This window comes from Montipora foliosa, chromosome 2 (genome assembly GCF_036669935.1).
Source record: "Montipora foliosa isolate CH-2021 chromosome 2, ASM3666993v2, whole genome shotgun sequence".
In the NCBI taxonomy this organism is placed as follows: domain Eukaryota; kingdom Metazoa; phylum Cnidaria; class Anthozoa; order Scleractinia; family Acroporidae; genus Montipora; species Montipora foliosa.
This window is the reverse complement of record NC_090870.1, coordinates 7,661,294-7,678,495: the sequence shown is the minus strand read 5'-3', so window position 1 is coordinate 7,678,495 and position 17,202 is coordinate 7,661,294. Positions and strand designations below refer to the sequence as shown.

At 40.3% G+C, this 17,202-nt stretch overlaps 1 protein-coding gene across 1 annotated transcript; it reads left to right on the top strand.

Annotated features, from left to right (window-relative positions):
• Positions 1-5,053: 5,053 nt before the first annotated feature.
• Positions 5,054-17,202, top strand: LOC137992296 (kelch-like protein 12). The gene is made up of 2 exons (XM_068837563.1): positions 5,054-5,929; positions 13,263-17,202. The coding sequence occupies exons 1-2, from the start codon at positions 5,063-5,065 to the stop codon at positions 14,280-14,282; spliced, it is 1,887 nt and encodes a 628-aa protein (XP_068693664.1). The 5' UTR covers positions 5,054-5,062; the 3' UTR covers positions 14,283-17,202.

Genomic DNA, 17,202 nt, shown 5'->3' with positions numbered 1-17,202 from the left:
CTGGAACCCATGACCCGGAGCCTACAACTCTACTGTGTTCGTGTAACGGCGTTTTCACAGACCGATTTATTTTTAGATTGAATTTCCCGCGAATGAGACTCCCACAGGAGCCCGATGACCAATTACAAGAAATTAAGCTGACGTCATAGGGTCACCTAACCGGAACTGCCTTTGTTTTTTGACCTAATTCGCGGGAAGGGCTAGTCTAAAAATAAACCTATTTGTGAAAACGCCGTTTCACAGACGCTGTATGGAAGTTGCACGATCCAGATGGGCTCCTGATGACGGCTACAATTTTCCGTGGGCTCGAGAGCAAACAAACTCGAGCATGCGCAGCTCATGACAGTGGCCCTTTAAATTCACGCGTATTTTCAAAGTTTGAAAATACAAGTGAAATTAATCCTTAATCGCACGAGGGCACATGGCGATTACATGTATATCACATAAGGGGCAAAATTATTGAAGGACACCCGTTCAATGACAATGGATACACTCCTGTATTCAAGAATCGTTGCTGCCAACACAAATAGCAGTTTAATCTGGAAGGAGATTCTCTTGTAAGTTCGCTTGCTCTTGATAAGCAACTGTTAACCAATTAGGGTCATGTAATCATGCCCTCTTGATTACCAAAAGCGCCCTCGTGATTAAGGAAAATGCTCTCCGTCTCAGCCAATCAGCATTCAGTAATTTTGCCCCGTATGTGATAAGAACACAAAGATGCTAAAAGGTCATCGTCTTTATGGCTATCTTAAAATCTTTTAGTGATGTTATTATTCTCATTCTGTCCCGGGGAGCGAGTTCCGCATTTTTTGCAGCTTGGTATCGGATACACTCGAGTACATAATTTGTTGTTCTTGGTGTGGGTATGGTCAGTATTTTAACTTTCCTCTTCATGAGTAACTGGAGGTACGAAGAACGAACAGTTCTTTCATAGATATTCTCTTTCCGAAGTTGTCGTCTTGCTAGTAAGCTACATCTATTCCAGATAACTATTATAGGTATAGATTAAGTCAATTCGACTGAGAGCCAAGTGAAACTGTTCACCTAATAAATCAATAATAGGTGGACACTGTAGTACTTATCATAAGGCGGCCAATCGCCTGAGTGTACAGCTGTGTACTGATGACCGGTAACCGGTCACTGAAGTGGGTCTCGAAATAACTAAAATGACCAGCATTCCGTTAAGTTTTCAACTGGAAGAAAAACCTAGCGTAAACTCGGTTTTTTTTAACCGTCAGGGGCACTCCAATAGTATATTACAACTCGACCAAGGACACAGCGATTTCAGCCTGAAAACGTTCTTAAACACTGCCGGACTGATATGTTCTCAAAGTTGTGTGCTGAGTTCGACTACAAACTGAGTCGTTCAGTGCATCATGCGATAAGAAAATTACGTTAATGTTAAAAAACGTCCCTAAATGTCGAAGCTAATTGTCCTGCTAGACTATAGTTTTAATAACATTTCTGTTATTTATGCTTCTCACAACGACAGAAAACAAATTAATGACCAAAAGAAAGACCTTCTTAACTGAATTCTCATCGATCTTAGATATGTTCTTTGTATGTTCTTAAAATTGTGGTCAATTTCAGCCTAAACGTTCTTGTAAAAGAGGTTCTTCTAAAATGTGAACATGGAATTTCTTCTAGTTTGAATTAAAAGAATCTGTCAGTTGAAGTTTGTGTTGAGATTCTTTCTTGTTCCTCATGCAGGTGACTCGTGCATCTATTCATCATATGTTTTAGTTCAACTGCACTTTCCCTTGCAATATCGTCTGGGGGAACTGCGGTATCACGTTGCATGATAAACTGCATGAAAACTGCAAACTAGAGCAGCCTGAATTCTGATGCCAATGTTTGCGAGCTGTTCAAAATCTTAGGCTGGCAATATCCAGTTAGCCAGCAACACATTGCTCCATTTTAATTATAGTTAAGAGATTCAAAAGGGTAAGCAGTAAATGCATATTTTTTAGAAACAGGTTTTCCCCGCGAGAAGTATCATACTTCCCTTGACACTGCGATATCTTCGTTTTGACTGGCTTTTACAACAGTGAGCGTGCTGAATCTCCCAAGGGAGGCGTTCTATAAATAAATCTACACGGGAAAGGTTTGACTCCTAGGCCAAGTATAGGAGATGGAAGCTGCCCTTGATGAGCTCCTGGGATAAGTTAACGTTCCGTTTCCACGGACAAATTACCATATCATAATACAGCTTCTGGTATAGCTGTGCTATTGTCTGAAACAGCTTAGCGCTTGAGGCTTGGCAGGCAGACTCTCTTGTGCCTTTAAATGATGGGGGCAAATCTGTATTTAAAGTGATAGTCTTTTTGGTAAAAAAAGGAACTTTTTTCTGTACCCAACGGAGGTGTTCCGCAAAATATGTGTTCTGCAAGTGTGTATCTGCTGGGTGGAAAAAGAAGTATTGGAAAGTTGGTGGGAAAAAGATTTTTGTTGTGCTGGCAAATTGTTTTCAAACTGCTAGCGCTGCCGCCTCTCCTGGGAGAAATAATTTTGTTTTGAGGGCTATTTGTATTCAATGTACCCTTCGTTTCTGCCCTTCCCCTTTTCGTATTACGTGAGACAACTTAAGGGGCTTTTTTAAATTTCCAAAAAATACTAGGTCAGCGAATTGATTTTCAAGATATTTTCCAAAACCTGATTTTTAGAGGGTCTTAAGTGGTGTACCGTTGCCATCACAATAGTTAGAGTGCTGACAACCTTAAAAAAGTGCCTGGCTGAGGTATTAGACATGTTTGAAAACGTTTCCACATTGAAAGGATTAAAAGTGTTGTGATCCTTATCAATTTGGAAATAATTGGAGTTGTTAGTATTTGGGTTTATAGCTTCAGCTATTCCAACGCGTTCAAGTTAATGACAAACAAATGAAAAGTTATTCTAAGATAAGGACTAGTGACGAAAGTCAGACAGTAGGAGATTTGATGAGTTGTGTTTACCAACGGGTGACAAGCGACAACTTGTGGATTAAGTTCAGCGTAAGTTTAAAAGAGCAGAGACTACTTTTTTACCTTTTTACGTCTCGTCTCACTGGTTGTGGTCATTCAGTTCCATTCCCTTTTACCAACCTGGGGCCGGTTGCTCAAAGCCTGATTAGCGCTAACCGTTGGTTAGGAGGTATCAAAACCTACAGGTTTCCATGGTATTTAACGTTGGTTTGCGCTAACCATGCTTCGAGCAACCCGGGCCTGCTTGTGAAACCAAATTGTAGTGTTTTTATTTTTGGGCCAATAATAATTTTTGTTCGGAGTGAAAATAAAGATAATCAATTTCGAGTGACACCACAGCACGCCATCCGATAGCGGGCTCAAATCTCTCCAAGCAGAGAAACATGAGGATTTGCATTGAACTCTGCTGTTATCTTGAAAAATTATCCAGTTGTCGCTTTCTTTCTATTCTGGAGCCTGCAAAGTACATTTGACTAAGATTTATTCAAACTGTAGTTACCCTCGTAAATGGTTTGAACCCAGGAGTCATATCATAATTAACTTAAGTACGATCGTCCGGGTGAGTGTAGTCCTGAAAAAAACTGTTTGAGATGACATTGACTGACGTTTCGACAACCTGACAAAAGAGCCTGCTCGCTCGCTAGAATACAACCAAAACATCAAAAAGTTTGTCAAGGGGATCACGATGAACAACCCCCAAGACGTTTTACTTCACGTGGAGCATAATACCAATTAGGACTAAACTCCTAGCCAGGGGCCGGTTCCTGAAAGGTGTAATAACTCTATTCCAGGGATAGATGAGCCGGAATAAGGCACATTTGAATCCCCATGGCCAGGGTGTGTGTCACATAATTTAGCCTATAACACAACCTCGTTCCCACGGTTTTCTCGGCTTTCAACTTGAAGGCGGGTCGCGAGAAGACATGACCTTCTTGGTCAACACTAATGGCCATCCGTCAAACTGACATTGGACATTTCCTTACAATTACACGATGCAATATCCCATCTTAATATGAGAGGCTTATCGCTGTAAAAAGAATTAAAACAGGAAGAATTAGAGCTTAAGTTCAACAAGAAATAGCGTTTCTAATCAAAGCCGCGCTGATCTACAGTATTTAGGTCTAAAAACCACTTTGAAGACGGTTAGGTTTTACTTGTTTTGCTGGGTACTACTATATCAGTACTCTAAAACAATCGATTTTCCAGGTGCTTGTCTCGTTAGTCAAGTGGATATTGGAATATGCAAGGAGAACCCATTGAGCCGGGTTGAACTCTTTGGCTCGCCTAATCTGAATGTTCTCTGCACATTAAAATGTTTGATTCTTTGAAGTAGATTTGAAGTCTGAAGGAGATTGTACGTCGTACACGTCGTGTAAGTTGAATAAAAAGGGAAATGTCAGTTTGACGGATGACAATGAGTGTTGAGAAAGACCCTGACACGCAGGAGATCACGTGATTGAATTTGTCCATCGAGGATGGGAGACCTTGGACAGCAATAACCAGAGCCAGGTTGCTGACAAGCGGTTTTCGTTAAAACAATGGTTTGCTGGGGGTGCTCAGTCTCGCGGGCTCAGAAAACCTGATTGTGATCAAGGTTTCTCGGGTCTTCTCCCGACAGCCGAGAAAACCCTGGGAACGAGGTTGCCTTTGACACGCGAAATTCTAGCCCGCGTGGCAGGCGCTAGAAAGGGGAAGGGAGAGAGGAAAATTGGGTGCGCGCGAAACGCGCGGAGCGCTCCGCGCTTTTTGCGCGCGCCCAATTTTTCCCTCTCCCATCCCCTATACATACATACATACATACATACATACATACATACATAGTTTATTTGATAACGCAGGTTACAGAATGCGCAAGACTGAAGTCCTGATGTGGACCTGCCTATCTACTATTTAAGGCCCATATCTCTCTTAAGTATTCCAGGAAAGATTCTTGAAGACATCATAAGTGACAGCATAGACAACCACATTGAAGCTCAGGACCTGCTTAGTGACAATCAATGGGGCTTTCGCAAAAATCATTCATTCTATCTAGCGCCTGCACGCAGGCTAACAAATTTCTAGCGTTACAAAAACAGCTTTCGTGACCACTACGCACGTTATGCATGACGGGTCATCTGGGTGCCTTTTGTGGGGCTAAAAAAATGGTCGCTCACTCTGAAATTCTCTTGTCGAAGTGTGGTCTGTTTCGTGAGCATGGTGAATTCATTGATGTTCGTTTGAAAGTTGGTGACGACGAGTTTCCGGCCCATCGGATTGTACTCGCTGCAAATAGTGATTATTTCCACGCCATGTTTGCTCACGGAATGAAGGAATCCAACCAGGAAGTGATTGAGCTCAAAGATGAGAACATTTCTGCAGATACTTTGAAGATTGTGATGGATGCCATCTATAGTGGAGAGATCAACGTTGATGACGAAAACGTGTTTGAAATTCTCCCTGTGGCTGATCATCTTCAAGTTACAAGTGTTGTGCATCAGTGCTGTGATTACCTTCAGACCGAGGTAATTCAGCGACGCTTGGAAGTGCAGATGTACGCCCGCATCTGTTCAATAGCAGATCGTCACGGCCTATCAGAGTTACTAGAAGCGGCACAACGTAAGATGGCCTCCATGTACAAGGAAATTTGTGAAAGTGAAGAGTTCTTGTGCCATGTCGACTCAGATCAGTTAGTGACCCTCCTTCGTAGAGACGACCTCAACACGCCTACAGAATCGTTCGTGTTAAAGGCTGTAATGGCATGGATCAGGTATAAAGAGGAAGAGAGGTTGCCGTTCGCTGGTAAAGTTATCCAAGCAGTACGCTTAGGACTTGCGGAGTTAAGAGACGTGGTTGAAGAACTGAACACAGAGGAGATGCAAAGAATGCCGGACATTCGCACGCTTTTGCTCGAAACGTTTTTACACTCTTACGGGCCAGTACAGAGCTCCAAGTTTGCGTTAGAGCAAGCAAAGCCGAGGGCAATGTGCCCGGTAAGAACAAAACATTTCACGTTTGAACACTATTTAAACGTATCATTTGAGTTTTAGCTCTTCTTTTATTATGCACCTATCAATGTAAAGCTCCAGGGTGGGAGAGGGGGGGGGGACTGACCCAGGGGAATTTGACATTTTGATTGAAGCTAGCACCAAATTTTCCACCTCCGGGCACCTACAGACTGTCAAATTCCTCACCCTTGGGTACCCTCTGATCATCACATTCCTACTGTGGAGTAATTTTTTTTCATTAGATTCTCATTGAACAGCTGATGGAAATTTGTTGTGTAACATGAAACCTTTCCGCTGCTTACGGTACTGAACAAGAACCTAAAATTGAGCAAAACAATAATATTGTGAACAATATCATTATTTTTTAGCCTTGTAAATAGTTCTTTTACTATTTACAGGCTTTCGAACACTCCACTAAAGACAGAAAAAAGTGATGGTCCATATTTACAAAAAGACAAGACAGATTCGCTTTCCTTTCTTTCACCCCATGGTGTCTAGAAAAATCACGAAAACTAGAGAAGTCACATGAAAATTATAATTGTGGATAACTCCTCTCCAGGTTCTCTCGGTGTTCCAAGATTCCCGACCCTGGGGAAACACATACTGTACGTGTCAAAATCCCTACCCAGGCAAAGGTTCTCTGAGTCAACTTTCCTGTAGGGAGCCCCCCCCCCCCCACCCTGGGGCTTAACATTGATAGGTGCATTAAAGCTATGCTCACCTTGCAGTACAGACATAAAGCACCCCTCTCCCTCCCCCTTGGTGGGTTTTATTGGGAGCCTTGCCAGACCCTTGTTAGACTCTAAATCAAGTCAAATCTAATTGCACACCCGCTCGTTCATTTTACAAATTATGAGACTGTTGTAACCCCCACATAATTTGCTGGCATCACAAAAAATTGGAGCAAAAATATGGCACATACTTAAAACCTGAAACACCGGAACGAAACCACCGAAACAAAACTACCAGAACTGCCGAAACCATCGAAACATCGAAACGAAACGAAACGAAACGAACGCACGAAACATCTATAAAAACTTGAACAAAACCTTTGAAACAGACTCATATTAATCACCACTGAGACTTGTCGAGTTTCCTGTTTCAGTTGTTCTTTATTCACAATCTTTGCAGATTCTGTCAGCACATACAATTAACAAAGAGTGAAACCAAAAAATTCTTTATTTTTTCCACTATTTTTCCTTCCACATCTCAAATTAACTATGTCACGCATGTGATGTGTCTGCCCATGAGCACACAAAGACCAAATGCAACAGCACTTTCGAGCACCTGTGGCTCAGTTGGTTGAGCAACAGGCTGTGACACGGGAGGTCGCAAGATCGAACCCCGGTTGGATCAACACTCAGGATCTTAAATAACTGACAAGAAAGTGCTGTCTTTGTAATTTCATCTGCAAGTCGTTAGACTTTCAAGTCTTTTCAGAAAAAGACTATGAAAAGTAGACCCCGTCTCACAAATATCTTCTATGTTCAGAAGTTTCCTGTCGGCAGGTACAAAACACAGGTCACAGGTCATTGTTTTACCAATACAGAAAGTATCCTAAACATTCATGAAAGCTAACTTCAGGCCTAAAAACTTTTGTTTAGGCCTAATTAGGACTAAGGTTAGCTTTTATGAATGTTTAAAATACTTTCTGTATTGGTAAAACAATGACCTGTGACCTGTGTTTTGTACCTGCCGGTTCCCCTTGGGACGTTAAAGAACCCACACATTTTTCGAGAAGAGTAGGCGATGAAGTTTTCAGTGTTGTGGCTGTCCTGTTCCCTCCAGCAGAAGTGGCCGGCTTGGCGGTGATGTCTCTAAAAAGGCTTGTAGTGTATGAGGCCACCTAAGCAGAAACAGCCATAAGTCAAAAAGGGACATTGCTGAGTGCTGGAGTATGTCGATGTGGACGTCACCGAAGGCTTTGAGATTCCTGAAAATTTGAAGCGTTTGGCATAAAAACGACTTAGAAACAGTGCAAAGACCAAGGCAACAAACAAAAATACAAGACGATAAAGTTATAATGAAAGAATGTCAACGCATTTTTAAATTATTGTATTATTAAAACGTATTTGAATTTGGAAGAGAGAGTTTATGGTGGAAACTGAATTTGTGGCTGTTTTGATAGTATCGCTGGTTTCGTTTCAGTGTTTCGATGGTAGTGATGGTTCCGACGGTTCCGGTTGTTTCGGTGGTTTCATGTCGTGTGTTTCAGGTTTTTAGTATGTGCCCAAAAATATTTATCAATCAACTGAAAACTTCACTCCCCACCCTGCTAACGGTTTTTTAGCACCAACACATATTTATTTTCTGGCAAGAAAATGTAAAGCAAGCCATCCCTATCATCTCATATGACTGAGACCCCAATTTCTTTTAAAGGATGGATAACACTGTCCGGTGGATACCTCAGTTAGTTGCATTAGGGCAACCAAGGCTTGATCGAGTAACTGCCCTAAGCAAGATGCTGTGAAATCGCCAATTATTCATGAAGCTTTTTTTTTTCAGACAATAGACATTAGATTTTAATGTTATTACGAATACTGTAACATTATTACATGTAGTATTATCTACACTAAGAAAACTCCACAAAAGTTTTATTTTAACCCATTGACTCCTCAGGCACCCAAGGATGTCCCCAGTTGAGGAGTAAAATTGTCTGGCATTGGACAGAGTAAAATCTGTTAAATCTCACTCCCAGGAATCAATGGGTTATTAATGGAGAGGACTGGTTAACCCATTGACTCCTCAGGCACCCTAGGACACCTCCAGTTGACGAGTGAAATTGTCTGGAGCCATTCCATTTTTTATCCGCACCAACCCCCCCCCCCCCCCCCCCCCTTTGAGGTACTTTATATTTCACTCCCTCGGAAAAGTAAACTTTTGACCCCCTAAAAAAAGAAGATCAAAGTGCCGACACACTCCCCCTTCAGAATTTATTCAAAGATCAAAAGTGCCGACACACTTACCCCCTCCCCCTCAGAAATCCTGGTACCTCAATAGGGGGGGGGGGGGGGGGGGGATAAAAAATGGAATGGCCCCTGGCATTGGACAGAGTAAAATCTGTTAAGTAGGACAGGTGCCACTAATGTATCAGATCGATTAAGGTTTTGGAAATCCGGGTCTGTAAACTTTCGGTTTTGATGGTTTTATATTCTGTTTTTGGTTTTAATCGAAATTCACTGGGGTCTGGGTTTTTCAGTTTTGGGTGAATTTTTGATCCAAATCCCCCCCCCCCCCCCCCCCTTACTCTTGCCGAAGCAGCTCCAGAAGCATTCGAATTCCCTTCTTTTGATTGGCCACAAAAAAAATTTGTGGCCAATCAGCTTAGAGGGGCAGCCGGGTGACTCTAATCGTATCTTACACAAAGTGGTTTCCCTCATCGATCGCCATAGTTGAAGTCTCTAAAGGAAAGTCGTGCGACGAACATGGAAATGTAAAAGGTAAGCTTTGCGTTGTGCTAGACAATTTACAGAGCAAACATGCAAAGTGTGAAAGTCGTGCATCGCGTAATCAGCAATAAAAATTTACGATACCTTCGAAAGATCTGCCGTAAACATTTATTTGATAGTATTTGTTGCTTGCAGTCGTGCTAAAGCTTGAATTTTTTCGGGCTTCGTTATCGTTTTGTTCTGAAACTTTCCTCGAGAAACCACGCAACTATGGCGATTGATGCGAAAAACTACTTCGTGTAAGAAAAGATCAGAGTCATCCGGCTGCTCGTCCTTGCAGGGAATTCGAACGCTTCTGGAACGACTTCTGGAACTGGTTCGGTAAGAGTTAGTGCCCAGGGGCCCTTCCCGTTCTTGTAGTAAACTTTCACCACGAACATTCTATCGTCCTGACTAGCTGCCCCAGGGTCTCCAAGAATGTTAACATACATACATTATTTTTACATACATTACCCAAAAGGGTAGGGTGTAACATTGCATCCACCTAGAGATGTCATCCTTGCTACAAGGTTTATCCTTACAGGGGTGTAGCTAGGATTTTTCAAAGGGGGGTCACACCCTCCCTTACCGATTTGTCATTTATTTATTTATTTATTTATTTATTTATTTATTTATTTATTTATTTATTTATTTACAGATTCAGTATACAATACTAGGTGGACAAAACAATAGGACACGAAGTCCCCTACAAGGTTAAGCCACCCAACCCACCCCCGGTGAAAATATGTACCAAACCAACCCCATAAACCATTAATAATAAAATAATAATAACGAGGAGTTTCAGTGAGAAAGTGAGTGCTGGCGTGGAAACTGGGAGCAGTGACTGGTTTTTTGTTTTTTTTTTAAACAGCTGCAAATTTTTGAAGAAAGAGGATACCGGAAATGTTCGTGAAAGTATTTAAAAAGCGAAGAAAGGTGTGCAGATCTTTAGCATGTGTCGTAGGCGTTACTATTTTATAATCAAAACAATGGCATCATGTCACTTCATTCTTTGAATTTAAACTTCTGTTCTCAAATTTGTGGCCCCTTTACAGCAAAAGAGTATCCTTTTGAGAATTGCTGAGCGTAGCTGAGCAAATGTCAATTTAAATTTATTGTCGTGCTTGAGAATAGACTGGGAGCAGTCTCTTATTTTTCAATGACACAGTTGAGCGCGCGATTGCGTGACACGCCCCGTTTTCACTACTAATTTGCATAAAATAATAATTTCACTCGTCGTGCGTGGCTCTCAGGAAATAAGGACGACTGCTCGTGGTCTAGCTCGGGAACTGATTTTCTCTTTGCTCAACGGTTGAAGACGTTGAAGAACAATTTGACTCGGTGGTCAAAGACTGAACATATACGGTTGAATGATGATCAATGACGACCCACTAGAAAAGTATTCGACTCGAAGGCTGTGACTGTAAGAATCCCTTCCACGACGTGTAAGTGACGTTATTTCGGGTATCAATACCCCGGATAAAAGACATGACCCACTACAATCGACTGCGCATGCTTCCGATCTTACATTCAAATTTTGATTTTTCGGTTTGGCTAATGTGAATAATAATAATAATAATAATAATAATACAGCAGTACTCGTTACAATTAGAGTAGAGGGAAAACATCAATTTAACTCGAGCACAAAGTTAGGGGTCTTATACTACGACATTTTGAGCATGCAATCTTATATGATCTTATGTTGTCCTGATCAAAGACTAACCTTAACCTCTCTAAAAAGAAAGCCTTTAGCTTACTTTTAAAACTACTAAGAATGGCAATGCCCTTAATATTATTGGGTAAAGCATTCCAGGTATTGACTATACGTATGAAATAGGTATTTCTAAAACCAGACGTTCTTGGAATGCAGTTATACTTTAAATTTAAACCAGAGGAACCACGCCTTGTAAAACCAGTAGCAAATGTAACGTACGTGAATAAATCAATTGCATACAAGCCAGTTTTACACTTAAAGAAAAAGACTAAGTCTAAGTATTCCAACCAGTAATTTATTGGTAACAGATTCAAAAGAACAAGTCTTTCCTTATAGCTAGCGTTCGAGTATTTGCATAGAAATTTAGTGGCCCTACGTTGAATGGATTCAATAAGTAATATATTTCTAATAACAGACTGAGGGGCCCACAATTGATAACAGTACCCCAAGTGGGATCTGACTAGAGCTAAATAAAGAGCCTTAATATGACCAAAATCGTTTCAGATTAGATGAGGCCTCATTTGCTATTTTCTGCAAGTACATTTTCCTTTCTCACCGGATCCAGTTTTTGATGCTCTGTCTTGTTTTCTGAAACTTTTCTTTGAGTTGTTGGTTTTGCGAATACTTCACTCGTTTCCATAGCCTTCTTTTCTTCCTGGTTGCTGATGCGAGATCTTTATTTATCCACGGAGGTTTATTTGAACTTCGTCGCGAAACTGTGGGAATGTGTGTATCTGTGGCAGTGAAAACAAAACTGCACCATTGATTCCATGCCTCGTTAAACTCCTCCTGGGATTTGACATTCTCAACACCAGAGCTGAGAGGCAACAAGGACAGTTCTTTGTGAAAACAAAACAAAATTTATGATTTGAATCCTTAAGTTTCCCAGAAAAGTCGATGTCGAAAACAACCGGGTAATGGTCAGACGGCAAACCAGCTTCTGCAAAATAGGGTCCAGAGTCTATGGATGATACTGTGGAGGGCAAATTAGTTATAACAAGGTGGAGAATATTTTTTTTCCTTGTAGGTCTGTCGAGTATTTGAAACAAATATAGCTCCATAGTAAGACTTGCAAAATGTTGTTCTTCACTGCTGATAGAATTTGTGAATCCAGATCCATCAATCCACTCGATTCCTGGGTAGTTGAAATCGCAGGTTTGATATCCACACCGTTTTTAGTTGAAGTGTCATTTTTTTGGACGACCAGTGAGTGCTGGAGGAGGGAGAAGCCTACAAAATACCTGCATAGATTCCACGTAACATAAATTACTCTTTTCCAGTCTCACAGATATGGTTTTTATTATGTTATTGACTGTCACAAAGGGAGAGGGGAGATTAAGGGCACCCCAAGACCCTCCTTGATACGCTCCTGCCCTAATCTGTGTAAACAAGACATAAATTTGACTTTTAGCTATTATTAACATAGAAAACCTTGTGTTTCGTAAATAAAGAGCAACAATAGTTGACTCCTAATGACATCAAGAGATGTTATAGCCTCTTTTTCCCTTTTTGTGTGAGGCATTTTGTATTGCACGTACACTTTTGATGGCGAGTGAATTTTTGTGGACGAAAAAGAGGAAAAAATGTTTTCATTAAAATTTGGCTTGTTTTGGAATATTTACGAACAAGGGAAATAGAAATTTTTGGGAGTTGGTGTGATGAGCAACTCTTGGTATACATGTAGATGTAGCTGTACATGTAAATGCTGAAAAAGGAACAAAATAGTGTCTATTAGTATTGTAAACGATTGAATTGAATTGTCCTTGAAGTGAAAAGTGAATACAACATATTGATTAAAGCTTGAGGTAAGTCCTAAATGGCAATAACAGATTCATTGTTGCTGTAATGGAAAAAAAATTCAAGCAAGCAAACAGAAAAGGCAAAGAATTCACAGCTGCTCCAGTGAGCATAAAATTTTAAGATTATTGTGTTCATTACACCTTGAAAGCTGAGGTTTCAACATTATATTATTTGGGGCAAAAATGACCTGAAGAGAAATCAACATTTCAAGGTTAGGTCACTGAGGGTCGGCATTCCTGATGATTACAGTAAAAGGTTAAATGGATATGTAGGTCAGAAGTCTATTTTGGTTTGATCAAGTTAGGGTGATTGTCACAGTTTCCAGGTGTGTACTGTACTTTCTCTGACTGTGTTGTATTTGGCGATTATCTTTCAGGTGCTTGTGGCTATCCTTCCTCAGACACAAATGCAGTATTTTGACATCCAGATTAAGATGTGGAAACCCTTATCTTCAATGGCGCAATTGCCTGAGGCTATAGCATGCTTTTGTTCTGAAGTGTGTGGTAAATACCTTTATGTAGCCAGTAGAAAGGGTGATACCTTTGTCATAGACCGTTATCACATAAGTTTGAACATTTGGGAAACCCTTCCCCCATTTTGTGGTCCAACCAATCAAATTGGTTGCCTATGCAGCATTGACGATCACATTTATGCAATTTTCCATTCAGAAGCACCTCGAAGGTTTAGTATACCTAAAAATCAGTGGCAGTGTGTTGCTAAATTGAGTGCCACTCTCAATATAGTTAAAGAAACATTTTGTATTAAATCAGCGGTAGTCTTTAAGTCATGTATATATGTGCTTCATGGAGTAGCAGTGAACAGAGCAAATAGTACCAGTGGAGTGCAGCATTCAAATGTTTTCCAACAGGTGGCATCTACTCAACCTAGTTTCGTGGTTAGTCAAAGGCCTAGATCTGTTTTGTTCCGTAAACCTGCATCTTCTTCAAATAATGTTAACTGGCAACCAGAAGTTGATATGTTGTATTGTTTTGATCCAAAGCAAAATGCATGGGAACAAAAGGCGTCAACAAACAAATGCCATTTTGCTTCCAGTCTTTTTGTGGTTAATGACAAACTCTTCGTCGGTGGAGGGAAATGTTCTGTTAACAAATCCGATGGAAGACCGTCTGGCGAAGGAGCTGCTGTTGAAGTGTATGATGAGGAAAACAACTCTTGGTCAGTTGTAGATCAAAGTCACATTCCTCCAAATAATCTTGGTGCAGTTGAATTAGAGGGGCGGGTTTATTTCATCATCAACTGTTTCCCATTTGACAGTGGTATCCGAATCCCACCAGAGGATGTTTATCCCGTTTCTCTGGATGAATGGGAAAACTTGGGAAATGTCAGTGGAAATGCAGTTCTGTGCTATTTGCCCATTAAGGTAGACAAGCTATAACAACGTGATAATAATAATTATGATGACGATGATGATTATAACGTTTTAAAGGTTACTACAGTAAGACTCAAAGTTAATCAAATACAATGACCTCGTGGATTGTCTGTGTAGGAGCTCTATCAAGAGGTAGAAGCTAGGGTACGTGCGCTCTACCCCCAGAACGACAGTTCGAGGTGTTGTGCCAGCCTTCTAGCTAAGTCTTGGGTTGTGCGTCTTAAGGTTCGCACAACATTTAAAGATGCGGTAATGCTAATAAGTTTTGCACCTTGGTGAGATGTTGTGGGGCAATCGAATTACAGTGTAACACGCCTTATTGTGGCCACCCAACAAACTTTCACTTTTGACAATTACGTGCAAATACGTCAACTCAACAACCCATGCAACGGTGTTCAACCTACAACTGTGCGAACTTTGCGAGGAGGCGTGACTGTCGGTTAAATTCACACATCCTGATTGGCGGACAATTTGTAAAAAACTTGGTTAGGTGGTCACGGGAAGGCGCGTGGCACTGTAAGTACGTTTCATACACAACAGACAAGACCACAAGACCACACTTGTCTATGTTTACAGATAAATTGTAGAAAAATGCAGTTAGGTTTTTCTTTTATTAAAATATTATTGTGGCAGTGTTGTTGTTTTGTTTTGTTTTTTTTGACTCAAGTTAAAAGCAATAAATACTACTCACTGGTTTGCCTTTAAGACCGTTGACAGGGCACGAAAAATCTACAAATCTCAAGTTCTCATTTGGCTGGTGAAAAAAGTACCCTCCTAGCCTGGTTGGGGCTAGCAAGCTGCTATAAAATCGCAGTTCTTGAATTGGTGAAGACGTAGTTGATCATGCATGTACCTAACAATTCTCTCATTGAAAGATGACTCTAGTTGTATTTTGTTGTGTCGTTTCAAAAGACAGTTCCAAGTGGTGAATTGAACTGGCAGTACTCGAAATTCAGAACCAGGTTAAATATATTTTTCGTGATATTTGTAACTTAAAGGCATTATCTTTTGTGTGTATTTTAGCATAAGATTGGCTCGCGCAACAAATGTAGGGGAGAGCTCCGACAGGCTGTTGGTAGCAAAGTCACAATACCAGTGAGCTTATTAACTTAAGAATGACTCAAGAAAAATTTTCGAGCCCTGATACAATGCTTGGTTATTTATTTGAGCATGATGTCATGGCAATCTTGTTGTTCAAAAATAATAATTCTCTGGGAATTGAACTTATTTTATATGCAAACAGTTTCTTAGTTTTGACTAAATCCACAGTGGCTTAGCCGCTGCTGATGACTTGAGTAAAAACTGACCAAGAATAAAGGTATGGTGGAAGCTAGATTAACATGGTTTTCAAATTGACTTCATGGGCAGTGAAGGAATGTCAGAGGGATTTAGGCCTTACAAAAATTACTGTTCCTCGCTTGATTTTGGTCAAGTATTCATGGTGTGCAAAAAGTAACTTACATGTAACCTTTTTATTGGTTCAATTTACGGCAATTTTTACTGTTAGATTTGCTTTCAGTCTTTTTAAATGTCACAGTTCTATGCCAGTATTCTGCAGTTCTCTGTAGTCTACGGGCAGCCAAATAATGAATATAATGAATACAGGATATAAAGGAAATGGCAACAAAATAAAAGAAACGTTTTGCTGTCATAACTTTATTTTAATGCACCTTAATCTATTAGTTATAAACCGATCTTGTCACAGTTTCCATGAGGCATAGGGGATGTGCGCAAGCTGCCGCTCTCTATCTTCTTTGTAAAAGCAATTGAAATTACGTTTCATTACGAAGTGGAAGTAGATTACTGCAATTTTCGTAATTACGAACATAGCCGGGAAGATCGACTCCGGCTCCGGAAAGTGAATTGGAGTTTTTGTTTAGTTCACAGCTCGGATACCATTTTTGATCTCTTTTTAGAGGTTCTTCAGTAAAAAGATTCGTACGTATTCCATTGCTTTCCATCCATGTCGTGTTCGAATGTACGAATGTACCGTGGGAAACAAACATGTCGATTGGTGGGTTTTGTCATGCATTGATTGATGGAAGCCACAACGCAGTTTAGCCGTTGGCACTCGAGATAAGATTCCACAGAATTATGAAAATTGCAGTAAGCTAGCTGGTTCTAACTCTAATTATTTTAGGCATAGATTTTATGCTTATATTGCATGTCAACCGTTGAACTGTCTACTTAATCATGTTAGGTAAGAATTATGCAACTTAAGGGACTTAAACTTCTCTTGGGTGAGTGCATTTGTAATTTTGTAATGGGTTAATGGAGGGAACATAGTATTTGACTGCTTAAAGGGGCTCTGTCACGTTATTTTAGGGTGTTAAGGAAAATCTTTAATTAATCATGAGTTTAAAACTAGGAAATGGCAATGTGGAATTTCTTTACTGATAAAATTATCATTACATCGCAAACAAGATGATTCTGAGCGAAAACGACCTTTATCCAGGCGATTTGTCATGAACTTGGAAAACGTCGGGCCGACTTTTTGCATGATTACGGCCCAAATACAATCCGTTTCAATCTTGTCCATTTGCGTCCATCGATGCTTCTCTTTCCTTTTGCTGTTTTTCTTTTATGTTGTTCAACAGTTTTAAGTTGTTATTGCAATGTTTTCGTTCTACTTTTCGGACATTTTGGGTGCCATGAGATTACATCATTTTGTGTGGCATAGTTCCTTTAACCCACTAACACCTCAAACGCCCTAGGACTTCCCTAGTTGAGGAGTAAAATCGTATGGCGTTAGGCAGAATAAAATCTGTTAAGTCTCACTTCCAGGGGTCAATGGGTTAACTATTGATAATTTTATTGACATCTAGATTTTTGTAAATAATTTTTTTTGTTGACTCATACATTTTTGTAAACGAGCCTTCGTTGGCTCACTTATGTCTCATGTCTAAGTAAATAAAGGTGTTAAAAT

Bases quoted from the DNA above. Each gene is read 5' to 3' on its own strand.
- LOC137992296 (XM_068837563.1), top strand. From the start codon at position 5,063: ATGACGGGTCATCTGGGTGCCTTTTGTGGGGCTAAAAAAATGGTCGCT. The intron at 5,930-13,262 runs GTAAGAACAAAA...ATTATCTTTCAG, and splicing joins AGCCGAGGGCAATGTGCCCG to GTGCTTGTGGCTATCCTTCC.